This window comes from Aspergillus tubingensis (assembly GCF_013340325.1).
Source record: "Aspergillus tubingensis WU-2223L DNA, scaffold_9, whole genome shotgun sequence".
In the NCBI taxonomy this organism is placed as follows: Eukaryota; Fungi; Ascomycota; class Eurotiomycetes; order Eurotiales; family Aspergillaceae; genus Aspergillus; species Aspergillus tubingensis.
In genome coordinates, this window is record NW_023336283.1 from 461,341 (window position 1) to 484,568 (window position 23,228).

The 23,228-nt window shown below is 51.3% G+C and overlaps 5 protein-coding genes across 5 annotated transcripts; 3 read left to right on the forward strand and 2 right to left on the reverse strand.

Moving 5' to 3' along the window:
* Positions 1–213: 213 nt before the first annotated feature.
* AtWU_08239 (GTPase-activating protein BUD2) lies at positions 214–3,951 on the reverse strand (the record flags this gene model as incomplete). Its single annotated transcript, XM_035503347.1, has 2 exons — positions 214–1,172; positions 1,224–3,951. The coding sequence occupies 2 exons, from the start codon at positions 3,949–3,951 to the stop codon at positions 214–216; spliced, it is 3,687 nt and encodes a 1,228-aa protein (XP_035359240.1).
* Positions 3,952–8,435: 4,484 nt separating this feature from the next.
* On the forward strand, positions 8,436–11,335 carry atgI (autophagy protein ATG9; the record flags this gene model as incomplete). Its single annotated transcript, XM_035503348.1, has 2 exons — positions 8,436–9,166; positions 9,244–11,335. 2 exons carry the CDS (start codon positions 8,436–8,438, stop codon positions 11,333–11,335), a joined length of 2,823 nt encoding a protein of 940 aa, XP_035359241.1.
* A 2,877-nt stretch (positions 11,336–14,212) lies between these two features.
* Positions 14,213–16,939, forward strand: AtWU_08241 (class I alpha-mannosidase 1A; the record flags this gene model as incomplete). The annotated part of the gene is made up of 3 exons (XM_035503349.1): positions 14,213–15,216; positions 15,279–16,844; positions 16,903–16,939. The coding sequence occupies 3 exons, from the start codon at positions 14,213–14,215 to the stop codon at positions 16,937–16,939; spliced, it is 2,607 nt and encodes an 868-aa protein (XP_035359242.1).
* An 898-nt stretch (positions 16,940–17,837) lies between these two features.
* AtWU_08242 (protein dip1) lies at positions 17,838–20,336 on the forward strand (the record flags this gene model as incomplete). Its single annotated transcript, XM_035503350.1, has 6 exons — positions 17,838–17,976; positions 18,053–18,171; positions 18,252–18,486; positions 18,556–18,656; positions 18,713–18,869; positions 18,916–20,336. The coding sequence occupies 6 exons, from the start codon at positions 17,838–17,840 to the stop codon at positions 20,334–20,336; spliced, it is 2,172 nt and encodes a 723-aa protein (XP_035359243.1).
* A 1,295-nt stretch (positions 20,337–21,631) lies between these two features.
* scw4 (putative cell wall glucanase (Scw4)) lies at positions 21,632–22,835 on the reverse strand (the record flags this gene model as incomplete). The annotated part of the gene is made up of 3 exons (XM_035503351.1): positions 21,632–22,510; positions 22,571–22,716; positions 22,769–22,835. The coding sequence occupies 3 exons, from the start codon at positions 22,833–22,835 to the stop codon at positions 21,632–21,634; spliced, it is 1,092 nt and encodes a 363-aa protein (XP_035359244.1).
* Positions 22,836–23,228: the final 393 nt, after the last annotated feature.

Genomic DNA, 23,228 nt, shown 5'->3' on the forward strand with positions numbered 1-23,228 from the left:
CGCAACATGCAAGCATCACCGCTGCAGGAGCTTCCCCGATGACATTCATGGGGCGTAGAGAAGGCGGGGCAGCCGTAGAAGGTAAAATAATTTTGTCTAAAGCCACAGATGTGGGATAGATGCTTGGAATCGTCATGATCCAGATAGGCCATGACACCACTGCACGAGCTCAAGAGCGAGGCAAGCCTAGGTATTACCTAGGCCACTTGGGCGTCATAACTCGTTGCGCTGTTCCTCACGCGAATGCTGAGCCTGTTCCCGATCCTTCGCTTTGCGGCGAGACGGGGGCACGAAATCGAAGAACCGGTACTTGCTTGTTGTCTCCCTGGTGATGCTAGATCTGCGCGATTTCGAGGGTTCGGGGTATTCAAGCGAGTACGTGGAAGAGTTCTTCGAACTGCCGGTGCTGTCCCTGGGATCTGCCCATCGCGGGATCGAGAAGGGGACTCTACTTTGGTCCCAGGTGGCAGAAGAGGAGCTGGGAGGCGTGTCATCCTCGGCTTCAGGAGCGTAATCGGTAGATCGACGCGGTAGAGAGGGCCGTGACGCGAAATAGCCGATCGAATTGCGATGGCTGCCGGTAAGGGATGTCGACCCTGCGATAGCTGCCTCTGTAGCCGGGCTCGTAGGCTTGGAGCTGTCTTCGTAAAAGGTCACCGATCGTTCCATGGCATCGACCAGTTCCTCCCACTTGACCTCAAGGCCCCCGTTTGGACGCTCTGCCTGCTCGGCTCTGCTCAAACATTCCTTGGTGCGTTGGTGCAGACGAACGGCCATTTCATGGAATTTGCTGACGGCTGGGTCAATCTCCTCCATTTCCGCCAGGCGCTCCGGTGCGATCTCGAGCCATATACTGATGAGATTGGCAAAGCTTCGCGCGTGATCAATGAGGAAGGGTAGACTGGGGAATCCTTCGCGGGATGTCGGGGGCAGACGACCCAAAATCTGTATGGGGGTGGCATAGGAGGGTGTGACGATAGGTGCGGGACGGTCGGCAGGGATAGCACAGATCGAGTCGACGAATTGCTTGAAATCGGCGCGGTTGCTGACCAGAAACTTGTTCATGGGTTCCATCCAAGGCTCCTTGCTGCCGAAGGTGGTCATGTTGGCCAGGCCCTGCAGGGCCTTGGCGATCAGTGTCAATGTGCGTTGGGCGCGGGGGCGCGGATGATCTGCGCGCATTAGAAATATGAAGATCAGTGGGAGGGGGAAAGAATAGCTACCTTTGAGCAATCCAAAGAGTTTGGGATTCAGAATTGCTGGACAAAAGAACCGCAGAAATAGGAACCCCGATACACTACTGTATGTGACTGACCGAAGGAAATCGCCATAGCGGTCCTCGGCACAAGCTCGGATGTGCCGAAAGATGAGCCTCAACTCGGCCGGGCATCTAGATGCAGAGCTTGCAATCGACTTCCAGACCCCTGTACTTAGGGAGACGAGGTTCCTCCAGTTGCGTTCGAGATCATCCGATCGATGTACACGGGAAGGGTCCACCTCGCACTCCGGGTCGGTCTCATCGATGTCGCGAAGTCGCTCGCCAATGGTTTCTTCCAAGTACTCCTTGCCTAAGCGACGCATGTGGTAGTCAAGCGCCTTGGTGAGAAGCGAATTTCCTCGAAAAAGCAGGTTTGCCTCGACGGTAGCAGTACGGCCCATGTCTCTCACAAGGACTTCTCTTTCTTGGCCCGACTCCCGGGAATCGTTGGAGTGAATCCTCGTGGTATACCTCAGTCTATTCGCTGTCGATTCTTTGTGCAGCCCGTCAATCTCATCCTCAACCAAGGCTGAGATCCATTCGACAGTCGTGCCTGACACCTGGTATATATTTAGAAGAGCTTCGGACAACTGATTCAGCTCCGAGGACATGACTTGAGACATGTTAATAGTGAGGCCATTGGTGAACGAATGTAGGATTTCAGACATCGGCGTGTACTCGTGCGACATCAGAACGACCGTCTCCTCCATCCGCGCTCGCATGAGCATTTCACCCACCGGCTGATCTTTATCATCTAAGATCGGCCACCACTTTTCCGTTTCGACTCCAGGCTGTAGATCGTCCAATTTCAAATCGACCCTGCCGAACGTAGCATCCTGGGAGGAGAGCTCAACGTCGTCTAACAAACGTGCCGGATTACTATGGTCCTGGCCATAGGAGCCATGTGCGATAAGCGTCCAATCCTTCTGTGTCGGGCTGATCGTCTTTACTAGAATCGATACTTTGGCACGGATTTCCCCATCAAGAAGTACTTCTGTGTAGTAATCGCTCACGGCAGATGTTGGGGTTGAATTGCTATGTGACCGTGACTGCTTCCGGCTTCTAGGAGCCTTCTCCGCAGCCTTATTTCGGAGCAGCTTAGCTTCCGTGACTCTCACATTGAGCATGCGCTCGATTCGGAACATATCTGCCATGGATGACGCAGCGGCGTCGGACGGACTCTTCGGGTCATCTTCTGCACAAGTTTCGGGCCCATAGAGCTCAGGTATCGTAAAGGCGCGCAGGAGCACGAACCATACCTCGAATAGGACTCGACTTTCCAGGGCTAGATATACTGGTCGAGTGATGCCGGATGCAGAGTGCACGGCGTATTGAGGATAGATGGCGATGCAGAATTCGTCTTCCAAGACCGAAGAGTGCAATTGCTGCACGGAACAGCGGGAAAGTTGCGAAAGTTGGATGCATGTTACAAGTGTAATGTCGGACTCGGTATACAGCTTGAAGGCACCATTCTCTTGCAACGTACAGCTGACTCTCAGCCACGAGGAGGAAAGAGCTCTCTGTTGGCGATATGTTGACACTCGGCGGCCAGAGGAAGGTCGAACACCCGACGCACTGGGCCTGTCCCATAATAGCATCTTGCCAACTTTAATGATAGCTGCCTCTTTTTGTACTGTACTTTCGGAGTTTCGCCGGCGCTCGACCAAACGGCGGTCGCCAATGGCCACCGACTGGGGCTTTGTCATCTTGTTTTGGACGCCCTTGGGGCGGATTGGCTGCCAGCATAACAAAGCAGCAAGCCAGGAATCGAATGTTTCGCTCACATGGGGTCTTAGCTCGACACCGAGTCCTGAAGTAAACGTGGAGACGCTGAGGTAGTTCGTCCGTAGTTCCGGATCGACCAGCGAGCGAACCTGACAGCCACGCAGATCAGGAATCAAGGTCTTGGCCAGTGCGGGCTCCCCCTTGGCTTGATATATTAGACTGCCCGTGGCGACGTTAATGGCGCAGTAGCCCGAGGACCAAGCCGTTGTTGATGCAGTCCGAAACGAAAGAATGCCGTGCATCCTTCCACAAGTCGTTTTCATAAGCTGCAGGATTTTGGACGCATCGGTAGTCGACAGCGCCGAGGGGGGTTGATTGGCCGATACGCTCGTCACCAAGCTCGAACCCCCTGGGGGCTTGCTTGACCGTTGGCGGCCAAGGGAGTGACTGAAATAAGTGGGGGACTGAATCGACGGAAAGCCAATAGATGACGACTCGTCCGGGGTTTTGGGTTGTGGAACTGCGGTGTTGATAGATCCCAGGCGATTCCGGGCTCTGAAAAATGTGTTAGGGGAGATCTCGCTGCGCTGATCATCTAGGGTGGTGGTCCGTGACCGTGCGCGCTGACTTTTCATCTCCACATGTGTATCTTCTTCGTCGCCTGCCGAGTGGTAAGAGTGATAGTCGCGACGGGATTCTCGATCGGAGGCTCTTGTCCGGGTGGCGGGGCGAGGGGAAGCTGCTGCACTTGATGCGAGATACTCCGCCTCCGAGGAAGGTGAGTGGTTGCCAGCCTCAGAGTCTGGGGTGACTGTTCGAATTCCCGTGTCCCTGAAGCTATCGGGATACACCATCCCGTGCCGGTCCTTGGAGGAAGACTTCTTGCTGGGCCGCCGTTCCACAGGACGACTGTAAATTCCCTGATGGACAGAGTTCCGTTTGAATCCACTTGACCCTTCCGGCTCCATCTTTTCTTTCCACCCACGCACGACGGAACCGGTAGCAGCGGCACTCGGGAGAGGTCGCTACAAAGCACACGGGACGCAGGCAAACGGGCGGAGACACATAAACTGGTGATACACTGCGGGATTGTTACCTTACAGCACGCTGACACCCAACGTACGCTGCGCAACCGTCCTCTGACAATTGAGGGTCTCTTTCGTCCAATGGGTCGCTAGCTGAACGCATGGAGTCCGGGGTGAGGGAGGGAGCTAGAGTCGCACATTCGGTCGAGGCCGTGGCGTTTTTGGTGCTAGCGACTGTGAGAGGAGGCGGAAGGGGGGGCGGTCGCAAAACGATTGTTCGTTCAGGGGAGGGGTGTAGTATGGTGGTGATTCGACGGACGTGACGATGATGGCGGTGGCAGTAGGGGGACCAGTGAGCGAACGGGAGAAGCGCAGGCAGTTGTGGACGAGAAAAGTACAGGGCGAAAATCGCTAGTAGGCGCGGCAAGGAACCAACCCTCCTATACTCCAAATACAGCCGCGATGTCGCTGCTAGAAGGCCATCGTCGGGTATGTTAGCTCGATGGGAAGGAAGTGATGATGGGAGTAAGCGGGTTTGAAAGAACACAGGCAGTAGCAAGCAGTGGGTGGTGGTAATGGGTGGTAATGGGGTGGTGGTGGTGGTGGTGGTGGCAGCAGCAGCAGTTCGGTGGATAGATCGGTCGGCACAAAGGTTTGGTTCGACCAACCGCGACGTGATATCATTGGAAATTGACACAAGAAAGCTTGAGGGGAAAGAATAGACGCACCTTCATGCGCTAGAATTGATTTAATTGTCCTGGTAGAATAAAATAAATCCCCTCCTTTGCTTTTGAATTGTTTTGAGAGGGAATTCAATCCGTAGTCGGGGGGGAGGGGGAGGAACGACGACTAGGGAGGATGGAAAAAGGGTGGGATAATTGGTTCAAATGATTGACGGATTGGTGAAGCCAATTACCCAGACGACGTGCGTTGTGAAAGCTGCAGATCCCGCATCAGCATGGATGCATTTTCTGTACGACAGACGAGGGGGGGTGTCTGGTCTAGTCGGAGGGGGCAGTGTGAGGGAGAAGGTGTGGTAAATGGTGGTGTTGAGAAGGTGGGTGGAAGTAAGCGAGGGACCAGAGAGGGAAAAAGAGGGAGAAGGTGGAAAGTCAATGATCAGCTGGGTAAGAAGGGCGAGGGATGGAGTCAGTCCGCGACGGAGGGAAAGCGGGAGGCGGTGTTGAACTTCGTGCAGCTGAAGAACAAGCGGGCCGGGGGGGAAGTGGGAAAAATAAGGACACAAAGAGAGGAAGGAGATTGAGAGGAAGCCAAAGAAACGAGGACGATGATGATACTACTAACGAGTTCCTGACTCAGGTATATCGATGACCTTTGGGGAGAGGGGGAGAGCAGAAACAGAACCAAAAGAATGAAAAATTAATATCTCTCTTTACTTACGTTTTACTTGGGATCAGGGATACTGAAAGGCTAGTAGAAGTGTTCAGGTCGAGAGGATTAGCTGGTGATACGACAATGGAGAGACCCTTCCAACTTCCAGAATATGCAGGGGAATTTGGACAAACGCCCGGTGATCTCTCCGATTGATGATAGTAGAGGTAGTAGTGAGTGATATAGAGTAAAGTAGGACACGGCACTACGTGGAGTAAGGCAGGCAGAGGCAGGCCTACGAGCCCTTCTGGTTCTTTACTACCCTGGGACGAAGGCGTTGGTGATTTTTTGGTTCCGAATTGACGGGGTAATTGGCAACACCGGTTATGGAGTCATTGAAACCACTCATTGGACTTTCTCCCCGACCAATCGATCAATGGCCTGATGTTGACCTGCTTGGTTCGTTCTATATGCAAGTTGACCCTATATTTTATTTTACTATGAGCAAGCAAAAGAATGAGGATTAAAACAGAATTTTTCTTCAGTCGTCAATTGACCAGGCTAGTACGAGTGGAATTAAGTCAAATAAAAAAAATAAAATAAGAACAAAACCTTAAGGATTGAGGAGGGTTGAACGAAAATTTAAGCTGAAATAAGGAAAAGGGAAAATCGACGGAAAAGAAAAACTGTTGGGTTCAGGCTCTGGGGCTGGGATCCACTTGATGATGGAAGGCGAGTGCGTCTTTGAACCTCCTATTTTCCCAGTCTTCTTTACTTAGTAGGTGGTGTGTGGTTAAAATGACTGACTGGCTGCGAACTGACTATAGGGAAGCACGGTGCAAAAGCAACGGCTTTATAATAAGACATTGATTATAGCTAGTGCCACTGAATATGATCTTCCTTATGAACACGCTCCTCTGCACACACTCGAGCCCATATATGAGGCGTTGTTTCAGGGAGGTCATATTCAATCCCGGCTTAAAAGCAAGCCAGGCTCTTCTTCCTTTGAGCCGGGAATGAGTTCAACCCAGTCTCTTTCTATAGGAACGGTGTGCACTTGAACTCGATCGCTTCATCCGACCCGATTTCCATGGCCAATTTATGTTATGCCCAGACACTAGGGACAGATCAGCCATGTAGGAAGAAGTCGTACGAGGTACGTATCTTTGTTCTTTGGCTGAAGAAGCGGGTCAAGGATGGTCGATTATCATGACCTTCCAGAAAGGTCTACGAACGCACCACCTCTGGGCTAATGTACAACCAGCCCCGATAGTGGTAAATTACTTTTGTTTCCCGCTTTTTGTTTCTGTTCTACCCCGATTACTTCTGCTTTTCGCGTGCTCTTGCCTTCTTTTACCCTTTTCAGGATTTGACTGATCGACTCGGTACCTTGTGATGGTTCTTTTCCTCTTCCATCGGCACCGAAGAAGTCGTACAGAATCAAACCGTGGCAGAGACGGTCGTACAATAATCAGACAGACCATTTCCAGAACAGATCCCAACAGGGTACGGCAGTCAGATCCGAGTCACTAATGATTATCGCCACTGGGATCCTTCCCGCCTCCCCTCCCCTGTAGTATTACCCGACGTTAGATTGCATTTATATTGCAATGGCTGCTGGTGCACTCCGAAAGCAGTAAGCACAGTGTAGTGGGAGTTGTGGCTACTAACCACGCATGACTATGCTCACGTCAACGGTGTGCAGAACGCCATCTGCTGCAATTGTAGCCTAGTTAGTTGTCGGCATCCCGCCGTCACTAGTCAAGCCATTGCCCAGCCTTTACCAGACTATTCATTGGCACTACTGGATAGAATAATTGTGTAGTAGTTGTTATCGCGGGTGTCTTCCAATTTAGCCAATTGATCCCGGAACCGGATGGGGAGAAAAGCCACCGCCAGTCATAACAAACCACAGCGCAGTATCTATATATTCATAGATTGGCATTAACCTTTGAAGGACCAGGCCGAAGAAGGAAAGAGTAACTCGGTCCGCAGAAGAAACACAACAACTTCAAGTCCATGGTACGGAGTACAGTCTTCACCCAAGCGAAAACTTCACCAATATGTGGATCATTCGGGAAGTCTTGGACTTCATCGAACCACATATAAGGCAGCCAACGGACACCTGGTCAACAATCCCACTGCAGCTGGAGGATGGGGATTTCTGGAGGACAACACTTCTATGTCTGGGTGGGACAAAGGGAAAGAAAACGCAGCCAAAGGCCAACGATACACCACGTATGTTAGACTCTTGACTACTTACCAGTGAGGAAGGAGCCCCTGCCGGGCACTGGGCAAACTAGCAAATAGAAAGAGCTTCGAGAATGGAAACCCACCCCGCACGAGCCACACCGGCGCTCAAGCATTGCTGGCGCTGGAGCCAATCAGTGGTCCCCATCGGCGGCCCATCCCGTCCAGCATCCCACTTGGGCCTGACTCGTGTCGTCACAGACTCACCGGCCATGACTCGGCCATCCCATCATGTGACATGCAGCACGTAATCATGCTCTTTTGGGATTTTCCGCATTAACGTTGTCCCGAGATCCATCACATGATTGTTAATCTTTATGCCTTAGGCTTCATCGTGATCGGCTCAGGCAGCAACAAGGGAACTGCTTTACCGCTTCGGAGCAGCAGGACTAGTGCTATCGAGGTGACTGATTGACTGACCGCCTGCATCATCGGAGCTTATCACGAGGCGGTCATCAGCTCCTCCTCCAACCCCCCCGGGACTTGCTCCTGATCCTACCGACCAAAGTCAACCGACCTCCTTCAGTAGATAACTACGAGGTCCATCGGCTTATCGCTCATCATCTTCTTGACTTTCTGATCAAGTCAAAGGCAAACTGATCCTGCTTCGCTCTATAGATCCTTCCCTCTTTGTACTGTTCCAGGCGGAACAAGTCGATCCTCGCTCTAGGTTCCCGAACTACTACCGCCCTTTCGGATTTTTGAACCACCCCGAGTGTTTCTCTTTATATACCGTGTTTACCCTAGCTGGATGGCCTTGAAGTGACCTCGAACACGGCTTGACGGCCGTTAATAATGTACTGATGATTCTATTATCTACTTCTTCCTTAGTATCTTAGCCCAAGATGATGACCTCCAATATCTTATCGCGTTTCCTCCCTCCCAACGGCTCCCCGTCAGTGTACGAGACAATCCGACAACATGACAATCATTCGGACGGTTCGGACGTGGAGGAACGTGCAGGAATGGCGTTTGACGATGAACATGGGGACCGATTCAGCGACCGTGAGCTGGAAGATGCTCTAGCAGATGCTGGGAGGGATGACTCCCCCGGTCCCAGCGATCCATTTCTCCCCCGAAGCCCGCCAAGGAAAAGGGACGAGGAGGGCTTCCTCAAGGCCGGTTCTCGTCGCCGCAAGTTTAGCCGCCCAGGTCGGATACACGCAGCTTCACCGCGCCACAAGTTCGATGATAGTGATGATGATGTTCCTCCCTCCCTCCTCGTGGAAGGAGACCAAGATGACGATGATGTTTTGAAATCGAAGCTTCCACCTCCTCCCCGTTCGAATGACCCCCCGAATCTTGCTCATCAGCCCAGACCATCGCCTCGAGACGACCGAGTCCACTGGGAAACCGCCCGCGAACGATTACCGGTACATGACAACAATAGGAGGGCTCATCATGCAAGTCTGTGGTCAGCGGGATATCCAAACTTAGCACTGGTAGATCCTAAAGAGAAGGCACTGTGGATGTGGGCAAACGTGGAAAACCTGGACAACTTCTTGAAGGAAGTCTACACATACTTTCTTGGAAACGGTATTTGGTCGATTCTTTTGAACAGGGTTTTGAGTCTCTTGTAAGTCTCACTTCCTCATTTTCAACTTCAACTGAATGATTTGAGACTGAATCGAGACTGACATGTGCGGTATTCAGGACCTTTGCATTCGTCGTAGGGTTCAGCATATTCCTCACTAACTGCATTGACTACCACAAGGTACGAGGGAGTCGAACTCTGGACGACATTCTGATCCAGAAGTGTACAAAGCAAATGTCCATGTCCGCTACCTTCTTACTATGGCTGCTCTCGTTCTTCTGGATTGGCAAGGCCTTTCAGTACGTGCTAGATATCCGAAGACTCAAGCACATGCATGACTTCTATCACTACTTGCTTGGAATATCAGATGCTGAAATCCAATCAATATCCTGGCAAGAGGTCGTCAGCCGATTGATGACTCTGAGGGACTCCAACCCTGCGACTGCGGGTGCGGTCTCTGCGAAGAACCGCAAGTTCATGGGGAGTCAATCAAAGCAGCGCATGGATGCTCACGATATCGCAAACCGACTGATGCGCAAAGAAAACTATCTGATTGCCTTGATAAATAAAGATATACTAGATCTGACGCTTCCGATACCGTTCCTGCGGAACAGGCAATTGTTCTCGCGGACGCTTGAATGGAACATCAACCTCTGCATCATGGATTATGTTTTCAACGAGCAGGGTCAAGTGCGGACGTTGTTCTTGAAAGACACTCATCGACGGGCCCTGAGTGAAGGCCTGCGACGGCGTTTCATGTTCGCAGGCATCATGAATATCTTCGTAGCCCCCTTCATTGTCGTCTATTTCATGATGCATTATTTCTTCCGCTATTTCAACGAATACAAGAAGAATCCATCGCAAATCGGATCCCGACAATACACCCCACTGGCCGAATGGAAGTTCCGTGAGTTCAACGAGCTGTGGCACTTGTTTGAACGACGTGTCAATATGTCTTACCCTTTCGCGAGCCGCTATGTGGATCAGTTCCCCAAAGACAAGATGGTGCAATTTGCGGGTTTCGTGGCGTTCGTCTCTGGGGCACTGGCCTCGGTATTGGCCCTGGCTTCCGTTGTGGACCCGGAACTGTTCCTGGGGTTTGAGATAACTCACGACCGGACTGTGCTTTTCTACTTGGGTGTCTTCGGTTCTATCTGGGCTGTCGCGCAGGGCTTGGTCCCGGAAGAGACCAATGTGTTTGATCCAGAGTACGCGCTCCTTGAAGTCATCAACTTCACTCACTACTTCCCAAGCCACTGGAAAGGCCGTCTGCATAGTGACGATGTCCGGAAGGACTTTGCCGTGCTGTATCAGATGAAGATCGTCATCTTCCTGGAGGAGATCCTAAGTATGATCTTCACACCGTTCATCCTCTGGTTCAGTCTGCCCAAGTGCAGTGACCGTCTCATCGATTTTTTCCGAGAATTCACCGTCCACGTCGATGGGATGGGATACCTGTGCTCCTTTGCGGTCTTCGACTTCAAGAAGGGCACCAACGTGATCTCGCAAGGGGACACAGGTCGGCGGGATGCTGCCCGGCAGGACCTTCGGGCGGACTACTTCTCGACCAAGGATGGCAAAATGCTTGCATCTTATTACGGGTTCTTGGACAACTATGGTGCTAATCCGCGCGGAGCTCATCCGTCAACGAAGCGACAATTTCACCCTCCACCCACATTCCCGACCCTGGGATCCCCGTCTGCCATTGAGATGGGCAATTATGGAGATCGGCCGGCAGCAACTGGACTGATGGGTCAACAGTCTACATATGGCGCTCCTCGGTTTGGACCCGCTGGCATGGGCGACCATCTCTCCCCGGCACCATCGATGCTGCTTGACCCGCACCATCAGCCGTCAGCATCAGGGTTCCGGTCAACGCACCGCGCTAATCCGTATCCGCGCTATAGGGCCTCACGACCGCCTCCCACCATCTCCGACCCCATTGAAGATGAAGATCCTCCGGCGGGCAAGGGTCGTGGTGCGGTGAAATCGTCACCCGGGGTCGGGTCGAGCGGGGGTGGTATACTCACCAGTGATAGTAACTTGGGGGAGTCATGGCGGATGAATCTGGTAGGCGATGAGGTCGAGGAAGAAGACGAGGGCGGCGAGAATGTCGACGCCCTGGCTGGCGGGGCGGGTGTTCTGGGGCTCATCCAGCAGTTTCAGAAAGTCAACCAGGACAATCGGGGACGGACGACAGTTGGTATATAATTAGAATAGGTTGGCGCGGATGTGAGGTTTCAATCGCCTCTACGGTGCACATGGTTACAGTAGGTAGTCCTGATTACCTGGAAATGGAAAGCCTTGGGAGTTTTGGCCCAGACAACCCACGGGAAAAGGCAGTCATTCAGCATACGCCAGTAGAAGGGTACAATTGTATGTAGAGTGGAGGATAGGCTAGCCACGCTAGTGATCAGACCTGCAGCAATGGTTAGTAGTACTAAAGTTTACAATGGTTTTGTCCAGCTGATTTATTCTGTCGGGATGTATGTATGATAGTCTAGTCCCGGCTAAATGGAAGGTAGTAAAGAAGAGGACCAGGGTCTGTCTGTCTGACCGGACCTTTGCCCCGATTCATCCAAGCACCAAACCTTTTTTTCCCTCTTTACTTCTCAAGATACGGAATGTTCATTTAATAGTATTTATTTATAACCTGATACTGCTCTTCCTATTTTCAACTTGAATCGACCCATATTCTTCAGGGTCTGCGTGCTCGCTCAGAGTCCGAGAAGAGCACGTTTCAGGGTCCTCACATACGAAACAGCAGTCCCCGCTGTGAAAGCCCCTCCAAGTCAGGGGAGAGTAAAAGGCACCAAAAATTCTTCAGAGATGGAGACAGCAGAAAATGGCCTTCAAGTCTAGATTAGTCGGATATTCACGGCACGAGTAGAAGCCCGCCCATATATTAATTACATTAGCTTGGCTGAATTCGGATGGCGGAAGAACAGACCTACTTGGTCGGTGACAGACAACCTAACAATGTGATTGAATCTACTTTAGTACTAGGGAGGTCACCTGATTAATGATAGCTGATAACCAAGTTCAGTTCACCCCTGGATAAACTCCGGGTTTCCGGGACGAGTATCCATGGATGAGTAGGAGGGGAAAGGTTATTAGTTTAGTCTTTGATAACTTTTGACCATCATGAATCAAAGAATCAAATGAATGAATGAATAATTCGTGGAACGAGAGGGAAATAACACCCATTATTCTTCTTCTTCCTTCTTCCTCTTCCTTGTGATTGTTTGTGTTATCCACCCCCCGCCCGTCTCGGTAATTACGGGGGGTCCATCACAGGCTATATTTAGCAACTCAGACTAAAAGAGAGAAAATAAAAAAAAAGGAAAAGGAAAAAAGAGGATCCAGTCAGTCCGTCCCCTGCAGCCGACGCGCATTATGTTGTTGCTGTTGTTGTTGTTAGCAGCGAACAGCCACCATGAATGTCAATGGTATACGTACAAAACATACTGCGAATTGCGTAGAGACATACGTAGACAATTGAAAAATAACAATTGTAGAGAGACATTAAGTGGATTGTTAGTCGATCTTATAATCCATGATGCTCTCCCCCATTCCAATCCGGTTCTTGACAGTCGATCATCCATCTGTCTTTCCTTCTTCTTCTCTTCCCCCCCCTGCAAGTCTGGAACCAGTGCGCCCGACCGACCGGCAGCTATCAATTCAATCTCCCTGCTGATCCCTCCGTCGCGGATCCGGGGATCTCCTTTTGTTGGTCTCGATCATTGATTTTATTGGATTTTTTCATTTTTGAATTTTAATTTTTTGGGGTGCAATGCGCCGGACTATTGACAGTCTTGACTTGACATGGAATGCCAATGATGGGATCGGAGTATTGCTTACCCCCCCCAGTCATCATCATCATCAATTGATAGTTGACTAGTTGCTGCATTCAGTCATTGTCATTCCTTTCATCATTATTCAGCCAGGATGGATGGATGATGGTGCAGTGAACAAGTAATAGTTTAATGCAAACTGCAACAGACTCGGTCTTAAATTTGACTCCTGATCCAAGCGATTTCCGACCGCGATAACTTTTCCTTTGGGCTCCACGCGCGCAGCACCCAGAATCTTGGCCGGGGCTCAGGGCTTAATGGCTTTCTGCTTGGATGTGAGCGGCGGTTGCATCCGCAGGCGGTTCAGGCGAGTTTCCATCCATTCTTTTAGTTCCTCTTCAATCTCAATTCATTCATTTTATTGGAGCATCGCGCGGTCTGGCCAGTCCCTGGCGGAGGTCTAAACCTTCCAGTTACTAACTAGTCGGCCCTTTTTCCTCTCTCCTCCCCTCTTTCAAGTCTGTCTCTCTCTCTCACGCGCGCTCTTACCTTCTCTCTCCCTCTCCCTCTCTCTCTCTCTCTTCCTGTCGTGCAGGTGTTTAGTTGGTGCTTTTTCCTTCCCACCATCTTTAGACTTGTCCTCTTTTTATTTTTCTTGGCTTTCTTTCTCCTCTTTCTTACTTCTTACTTTTTACACTTTACCTTTTTCTTTCCCTTTTCTCACCTGATAGTTTCCCTTTCCGGTCAGGGCTGCAGGTTGTCATTCCCAATTCATCCATCCTCCCTCACACTCCGCTCTCTTCCTTCTTTCTCTCTCTCTCTCTCTCTTCTCCCCCGAAATCAATCATGACCTAAAACAGGTCAACTCTCCGCCAATTCCCACCCACCTCCTGATTGATTCATTCTCTTTCCACTCGTTTGGTCCACTTTTGTTGCATGCTGGATCTCAGCCCAGTCTGTCGTTAGAGGAAAATCTGACCCTCCTCGATTCTTATAATCCACTCCTCATTGATTGGGAGTGTTCTCCATTCGTTTTCGCCCCGAGTCTTGTCCCGCGGCTTGCAGGAACTTGACTCCCTTGGGATCTCGTGATCCTTGCGGTGTCCCTCCTCCCTCGTATAACCCGCACCCCCCCCCTTCTCAATACCTCCTCTTCTTGGGGGAGCATTTATATTATTCTTTGCATTTGACTTGACTTTCGCTTGGGAATCTCTTCTCCCCTTTCAAACTCTGTTTCTTGCCTTTCGTTTTTCCGAGTCTTGTGTTACTACCTTCTCGGTTACATTCGTTCACCATGTTTCGAGCCCGACGCTACCGGGTCCTCCTGGTCTTCGCGACCATCTTTGTGCTCGCCTTCATACATTTCGCTCGATCTCGAGAACAGGCTCCTTCCGCCTGGAGTGCGCCGCCACCCGTTGATCGTCATCCTGCATCGTTCTCGCCAAACCCTCCCCCCGCTGACGAGACCACCCTCAAGGACTCTGCTCCCGTAGATGTCCCTCCGCCCCCTCCTCCTTCTTCCCCCGAGAGCTCTGATCAACATTCCGAAGAAGCGAAAGAGCCGTCTACCGAAACCTTATCTGATGCTCGCCCCTCAACCTCCGCGGAAGTGTCCAACCCGTCGAGTGATGCAACAGCCTCGGGGAACAAGAATGAAGCCGAGTCTGGTCCGGCCCAGTCCCAATTGGATTCTGAAGATAAAGGGAAGTTGGCAGTGGAGGCTCCCGAGTCCACCTGGCCACACCCCCATTGGAAGAAGATGCCCGAGCAATATCCTCTCGCTCCCGAGGACCTGATCCAGCTGCCCGCCGGTCAATCCAAGGTGCTCCCTAAACTGCAGGCTGATTTCAAAGACGAATCGTCCGCCGACAAGATGAAGCGTCTCGAAAGGCTATCGACGATCAGGTCCACTTTCGAACACGCTTGGACTGGCTACAAAACTTCCGCCATGGGCCATGATGAGGTCCTGCCCCTCCGTGGTGGATATCGCGATCCGTTCAATGGCTGGGGAGCTACTCTCGTGGACGGCTTGGATACCCTTTGGCTCATGGGCCTGAAGGAGGAGTTCTCCCTTGCGGTCGACTTTATCAAGACCATCGACTTCACCACTTCCAAGAAGAAGGATATTCCGGTCTTCGAGACTGTCATCCGTTATATGGGAGGTCTGCTCGGTGCATACGATATCTCCGGACACAAGTACGATGTGCTTCTGGAGAAGGCCGTAGAGCTAGCCGAGATTATAATGGGCGCTTTTGACACCCCGAACCGCATGCCAACCCTCTTTTACAAATGGGCCCCGTAAGTTCTTTGTTTTGGTGCTATAGATTGGATTATGTATAGCTGACGTGCTTGTTATGCAGGCTTTACACAGTGCAACCGCATCGCGCAGACAAGAAGGCTGTGTTGGCTGAACTCGGCTCTCTTTCTGTGGAATTCACCCGCCTGGCACAGCTGACCAAGGAAAACAAGTACTACGACGCTATTGCGCGCATTACCAATGCGCTCGAGGCTTATCAGGACAACACGCAGCTTCCTGGCTTGTGGCCAATGAAGATCGACGCATCTGGTTGCAAGAAGACCCCCACTCACATCGATCATGAGGTTCCTCGCGGAAAAGTGCCAGTAGAATCAGCCACCAGTACTGCTCCCACGAGGCCTCACACCACTCGGCCTGCTCCCACGGACGCCCAGAGCTACACCGAGTTTTTGGTGCCTCATGATGCAAGATCGCTGCACGACGATGCCCAACCGGCTGAGTACGGTGGAGTCTCGCGTCAACAAAACTACCCTAGCTCAGAGAGCGAGTACCGCGCTTCCTTCGACAAGCAGACCCCCGACGCGCAGTGCCATGAAGGCTTGACCAGCCCCGCCTCGGAAAGCGAGAAGTACGGATTGGGCGCTCTTGCTGACTCGACGTATGAGTATCTGCCCAAGGAGTATATGCTGCTGGGCGGTCTCAACGATCAGTACCGCACCATGTACGAAAAGGCCATCAAGGCAACCAAAGAACGGCTCCTCTTCCAGCCCATGATCAAGGGCGGTCGTGATGTTCGATTCTTGAGCACCATGACGGTGCCCAAGCAGCCTGGTCGTACGAAGGTCACCTATGACGGCGATCATCTTTCCTGCTTCGTGGGTGGCATGGTTGGTATTGGTGCCAAATTGTTTGGCATTGAAGGTGACATGGATTTGGCGTCCAAGTTGACTGATGGCTGTGTGTGGGCGTACGAGTCCACCAAGACCGGAATCATGCCTGAGCACTTCTCCTTGATTCCTTGCAAGAATGGAGAGAAGTGCGAATGGAACGAGGAAACCTACTACAAGGCGCTGGACCCGAACATGCAGGAGCGATTGGCTCGGGCGGCGGCACGCAAAGAAGAGAAGGAGAAAGAAAAGGCGAAAGCCAAGGCCAACGAATACGTGGATCCTGAGCCTGAGGCTATCAACTCGATCAAGAAGTCCCACGCCAAGCGGGAGCGCGGCAACTGGCACGTCATTGCAACGCCTCCCGACGACATCAAGAAGAAGGAGGAGGAACCGGTGGAGACCGTTGACGAAGCCGAGGAGGAGAAGGCCCCCTCGCACGAGGAGTTTGTCGCGGCCCGGATTCGGAACGAGCGGCTGCCACCTGGTGTGACTCGTCTAGTGGATCGCAAGTACCTCTTGCGGCCCGAGGCGATCGAGTCGGTGTTCATCATGTACCGCCTCACGGGCGACGAGTACTGGCGCGAGAAGGGCTGGGAGATGTTCGAGGCGGTGTCCAAGTACACGCGGACGGAGCTGGCCAATTCGGCCATTGAAGACGTGACGGTCCAGACTCCGAAGCCTACGGACGAGATGCAGTCCTTCTGGCTGGCGGAGACGCTCAAGTACTTCTACCTGTTGTTCAGCGACCCGAACGTGGTGAGTCTGGACGAATATGTGCTGTAAGTGAAAGCTGGCCTTGACGAGAACTGCACACTGGAGACTGACCCTTGACCGCAGAAACACCGAAGCGCACCCATTCAAGCGCCCGCAGTAACCCTAATGCTCTCTATGGCTTTGTATGCATGTGCATGTGCAGTCTACGTCGATATTGCTGTTTTTGTTATTGCGTTTGTTTGGAAAAGTACAGATACCACGTCCCCGAGCACATGAGTTGATTGACCCTCTTCTTTAATCGTCACCCTTTATTTATCACCTCGTCTTCCCCCGATTTTTCTCTCTTGCGTGATGCTTTCGTTATTTCTCTAGCTGGCTTGGGAATAAGAGGCTGATATCAGGCGATCTGTAATGAACCCGGCGACTGGCGCTGGGAGGATGTTGTTGTTGTATAGACTACGTACTTTACTAGTGGCTGTAAACAATTAATCATGGGACCGGAGCAACAACTTTGGTTTCTATATTGACAGATTCATAATTTCCACATATCTTCAGAATCCAATGTTGTAAATCTACAATTCATGTTGTCATACCAAGCAATAAGACTCAAGACAATATCTAGTTAACAAGAAAATTAGCTAGTCAGCTAAGTATTTAGTGCTGATGAATGACGTACGGCCGTCCTTAGTACTCCGTAGATAAGTAGTTCTCACTCCTGTTTCCCCGACCAGAAAAATACCGGTGGATCGCCCGCCAATCCCCCGCCGCCGCCCGAGTTGACTTGGCCACTTCCATTCCATCCATCCACTCCATACTACCTACCTTTCTACCACACCACATACACACATCACACAACACACCACCTCCCTCTACCTTCCCCCCACCCCGCGGAGCAAGTGCACCACCACCCCTCCTCGCAACCCAGCTCCAAGCGCAAGGCGGGCGGGATGAGTGCAGGGAAACAACCACACGACGACATTCCCGCCGACGACGAGGACGATCAACCCGCAGCACCCCCCGCAGCAACACTAGCACCGCACCAGCAGTAGCACCGGGAAATGGACTTTGAGGTCTCCCTCGAGAACGAGCAGCAATTCTGGGACGAGATACAAGAGATTGTTTCCTCCCCTTGCTCCTCGGAAGATCATATTGATAATGCGCTGAGGTCTTATTTGAGTCTGGCGACCAAATACAAAGGTATGATGAAATGAGATGATATGGAACTGAAATATGCGGGACGTGGGAAGCTGATATTTGGGTGTTATGGTTTTAGATGAATACCTTCAATCCGAGTTAGATGTTACGAGGTGCTCGTATAAATTGCTTGCGTCGAATATCTTTGTCGCTCATACGGATTATGTGCGGAGACAGATGGTCTATGGGTTGTTGCAGGTTCGGATTTCTTTCTTCTCTTAGTTTCTTCCTTGTGGATGGTGGGGATCTGGTTCGCTGATGCTGGTTTGGTGGTGTAGGATGACGACCCTGCGACTCTTCACCTCATCGTATCGTTCTTGCTCTTTGACGGTCGACAGCATGACGTGGCGTTTCGGATGATGAATGAGGAGGGCTTGTTCCCCAGGTTGTTGGAGCTGCTGCAGGCGCGGAATCGGAAGGAGGAAGAGGAGGTCCCTGCGGGGTTGCATCGATTGCTGATGGATTTGATGTATGAGATGTCGAGGATTCAGAGGGTCAAGATTGAGGATTTGGGTGCGTTTTTCTTCTTCTTGGGTAGTATTGTTGTGGACTGGGTTGTTTGTTGACTGAAGGGTGGTACAGTTCTCGTGGATGATGAATTCGTCAAGGGCCTCTTTGATATCATTGAGGATCTGTCGTACGATGTTAATGATCCTTATCATTATCCGGTTATTCGGGTGTTGGTGAGTGGTTATGGATTTGTCTGGGTGTATTGGGGTTATGCTAACGATATGCTCAGCTGGTCTTGAACGAGCAGTTCATGATTTCCGCGCATGATCCGGTCGATGAGAATACGTCCAATGGCTTGACGAACAAGATTATCAAGATCTTGGCCATGCACGGCAACCTGTACAAGACTTTTGGGGAGAATATTATTCTTCTGATTAATCGTGAAGGTTAGTCGTCCCAAGCGCAATGGGTGGAAGGTTCTAACTCTGGCAGCCGAGACATCGCTCCAGCTTCTGACGCTCAAGCTCTTATACCTCATATTCACTACCCCGACCACCTACGAATACTTTTTTACCAATGATCTTCACGTGCTAGTCGACATCCTCATTCGGAACCTTCTGGACCTGCCTGAAGAGGCGTCCGCTCTCCGACACACATATTTGCGTGTTCTCTACCCACTACTGGCACATACACAACTGAAATATCCACCCTTCTATAAGCGGGAGGAGCTCAGGCGGGTGCTTAGACTGCTTGTTCACGGTCAGCTCTCCGAGAGTGGGCCTGACCGGGAGAAGATAATGCACTTCGACGACGTGGATGAGACAACACGAAGGCTGGTTCTTCGATGCGCAGCTGTTGAATGGCTTCGAGACCCCGAACCAGAAAAGCCATTTCACGATGAAGATACCACGCCTACGGATAGTGTACCTCCTGATGCTGAGTTCGGGGAACCACTGGAATCCTCTCGGACTCTTTCACCCACAAGCACGGTCGACAGCTCTCCTGAGAACATGTCGCCCACCAGACTGGATGGTCCAGACTCCAGCGCGTCAAGCATGGCTGCGCATCACAGACTCAACCAAGCGCAACGAATCGGCATGCACCTTGAGCACGCATCATCCTCCAGCCTCAGCGTCCAAGAAGTAGCATCCCAGCATGTGAAGCCTGGCATCATAACACCCAGCCGCAACGATGCCCGCGCTGCCATCGATAGCCCAACGAGTCCATCAAAGCTGCTGGGCAAGCCCAAAGTCAAGCCTCTGCCTCCGAGACAAAGACGTTGGCGTGGCCGGCGCGACGACGAGCACGGACAAACTGACAAGATCCCCGAAGACGCCGAATCTCAACATACAAGCCCACTCATTCCACCAGCAACCCTCGTCACCGCCAACAGCGCCAGCGAGCGCACAAATTCCACCGGCATCGTCCCACCCCCCGTCCCCAGTCACTCACGCCGTTCAGCCTCCAACCCACCTCCGGCTGTCCCTCCACCCCGACGCTCAACAGTTCCCCACCTCCACGCAGGCCATGGAGGAGTAGGTCACCTTCCTGTCCCAGTCACGAGCCACTGCACTCCGCTTGCCAGTCCTTCTCGACTTGCACAGCAACAACAGCAACAGCATCACCACAGCGTCAGCAGCACCAGCACACTCACCACCGCACCATCACCTACCCCGCCGGCCGCCACCCCTGTTACTCAGAAACACACGCAGAAACCCGAACCCCCTAAAACTCGTCGTCGCGGCCGCACAAGGACCGGCCAGGCTGACTTGACTTATAAACCCCCTCCCGTGCCGGATTTACCGGCGGAGCATCTGCAGAATGGCCAGCAGCATAGCCACACAGATAGCGAACCCAAGACCAACGCCACCGTGAGTGTTGAGGAAGCGGTGCAGAACGTCAGTCTTGAGTAGCTGCCTATCTGCTTAGCTGCACGTGGTATTTTCGTTTGGGAGTAGCATGTGATTCACATTATAGCATCATAGCATAGCAAGCATACACCATTCCAGTTTACTATAATCTGCATGAACTGCAGCGGCATAATGCAAAGCATTTAATTGTTGACTCCTTTTTCCCTCAAATCTCAAGCACACAACCACCAAACCCATAATAATCCAGATAACTCAGAACTCAGCATCTTAACCGAGATAACATAGCATAGTCAATTAATAAGGACCCCTAACGTGCCCGGACCTATACTTATCAAACAAACACAGAGTTAGTTAATTGGTTAAAGCTGGTTAGTTGAAAGCGACCAATCTCCAGTCCGAGTAAGATAGATAGTACGTAGAAAACTACCACCTACCAAGACCACAACCACAACCACAACCACAACCCCAATAATACAAACAATACCAAACCCAATAATACATACATACATACCACCTCACCTCATCCAAAAACGCAAAATACTAGTCTTAATTTCTAATAATACAATACAACTTAACAAAATACTAAAAACCGGTGGCAAGACTAGACTAGAATAGAATAGAATGGATAAGACTAGCTAGCTCCATTCTCGGACATGGAAACCAAACCAAACCGAAGTAGCCTTTCGCAACGGGCGTTGTGGGTGGGAATGGGAAGATTACCGAGATCGGGTTTTAGTTAGTTTGGATCTTGTTTTTCAATTGTCTGGCTTACCCGAAGAAGTTGGTTTTGCTACTGGGTGGGTGGGTTTCGGGTGGCTCCCGAGGAAGATTGAGAAAGAAGTACGTACGTGGTTGATGACGACGACGACGATGGGGCCCAGTTAGTTACTAGTTACTAGGTAGGATTCGGTTTAGTTTGAATTGCAGCAGAGCAAAGCAGTCTTGAACTTATCAGACCTGGGTTTACTACTGGCATAGGATTGTGGTATGGTATGATATGATATGATTGAATTGATATGATTAGATGACTCAAAGTCATCAATCCAAGTGACTGTCAAATATGCACAAGATACTGTGTGAGACATAACCAATTATTCACAAGACTTGTGTAAATGGACAGAAGAAGAAACATAACATGTAGAAAGAAATAGAAACAAAACAATAGGATCACCACACGGGCATACCAACTGACAAGCTCTCGAAACAATCACGACCTGCGCGATCTAATCCGAAAGCATATCATATCTATGTATAGAATGTCAGAAAGGTTACTACCCATGATGATCAGCCGCCCAACACCAGATGGACGTAAGTGGAGCAGATCAGAATGCCAATCGTCAGCGTTGATTGATGCCCCAGAACTTCTCCGCTCCAAAAGTACCAGGGGAGTCTTGCTTCCACAGATCATCAAAGGCAGTAAATAGGACTAATTCATTATCGCCAGTGAACGTCTGCTGCAAGCTGGCAATTGCCTTTTGTTGGTTCTGCGAAGACGGCACAGCCTTGCCATTGGGCTGACCGTTATGTGGCCATCCTGACTCGCTGATAAGCGTTTTCTTGCCGCGGGCCGCTTTGGAGACTTTATTGGCTTGGTCTTTGACGTACTGACCGGCTTTATCAGCGGTATTGTTGTTATCGAAGAAGGCATGGCAGTTGGCAGCACAGTAATCGGACGCTTGGCAGAGCTCGGGATGTTGGATCAGGACTGAGAAGGTATCCACCGTTACCACGGGACCTTGGTATCCTGCGGCGCGGAGCTTGTTGCGTGCTGTGTTTACTGCGTTGGTGACATCGGTAATCGAGTTCTTACCATCGTTGACTAATTCGTTGCCGATATTGATGGTGTGGAAGACGGACCAGTCCCCGTTGGCAGCCCCGGTGATGTAGTCAAGACTGGATGGGAAGTTCTGCAGGTCGAAGACACCGGCGAAGACTTTCAGGTTGCGTTGTCGCGCGGCTTTGGCAACCTTGTTCGTCTGGTCACAGTCTACGCCGTAGATCCGGACGAACCCGTATTGCGCCAGCTTGTCCAGGTCTTGGTTGACTTGATCTTGGGTCTTGCAGCTGCCATCGTTGTTATACGGAGAGTAGGAGATGCCAAAGCGACGGTAATTGCCGGTCTTTGGGTGCTTGGTAGATTCAGGAAGTGAAACGGCGGGGGAGAGATCCAGATCATCATCGAGAGTCGGCAACAGTGGTGGAAGAGTTGCAGGCGACTATCCTGTTAGCCCAGACCCTAACTTGAGGCCCAAAGCAGTGCATTTGGTAACACTTACACTAACTGCCGTCGCAGTTGGGTTTGAATTGCCGCCGCCCACGACGTTGTTGGCAAGAGCATTTCCAGCTTGGTCCACCCACACAATCACATCACCTCCTGGAAGATCACCCAGAGGGCCAAGATCGCGCTTTTTGCCATAGTCGTCTACAATCTCGGTCAATTGGTAGGTCAGGCACTCGTAGTCTCAGGGGCGTACCATAGGGAAGTGCGCGGACAACATAGCTGAGCAGCAACACAACGAGGAGGTACAAAAGGCGTTTCATTGCTGGTGTAACGCAAACCCGTTGCTACTGTATTGACAAAGTTGACTTTGAGATCAGTCTCTTAACGTTCAATCCACGTGTTGATTGAAGCAAAGATCCTACCGTCAAGCGCACCAGGAAATAACCGTCAGACACAGAGCAGAAGACGCGGATTTTGTTCAAGGACACCGTTCAGCCAAGTGCATCTCCTGGCGATTCACTCTGGCATAGAGTGAAGACACCTGCCCTTCATTCTGGAGCGCCATGGGTGAAGACAAGGGAGTGCCGCTATTCTGCTTCTAGGAAAACAAATGTTTAACTGGGTTGTTTTGGATGGAATGTTAATTTCGTATCTGCGCAGATCCCTTGGTCTCGAGAATGCGCCACGGCCTCGTCCAGGCCATTTGCCACAAA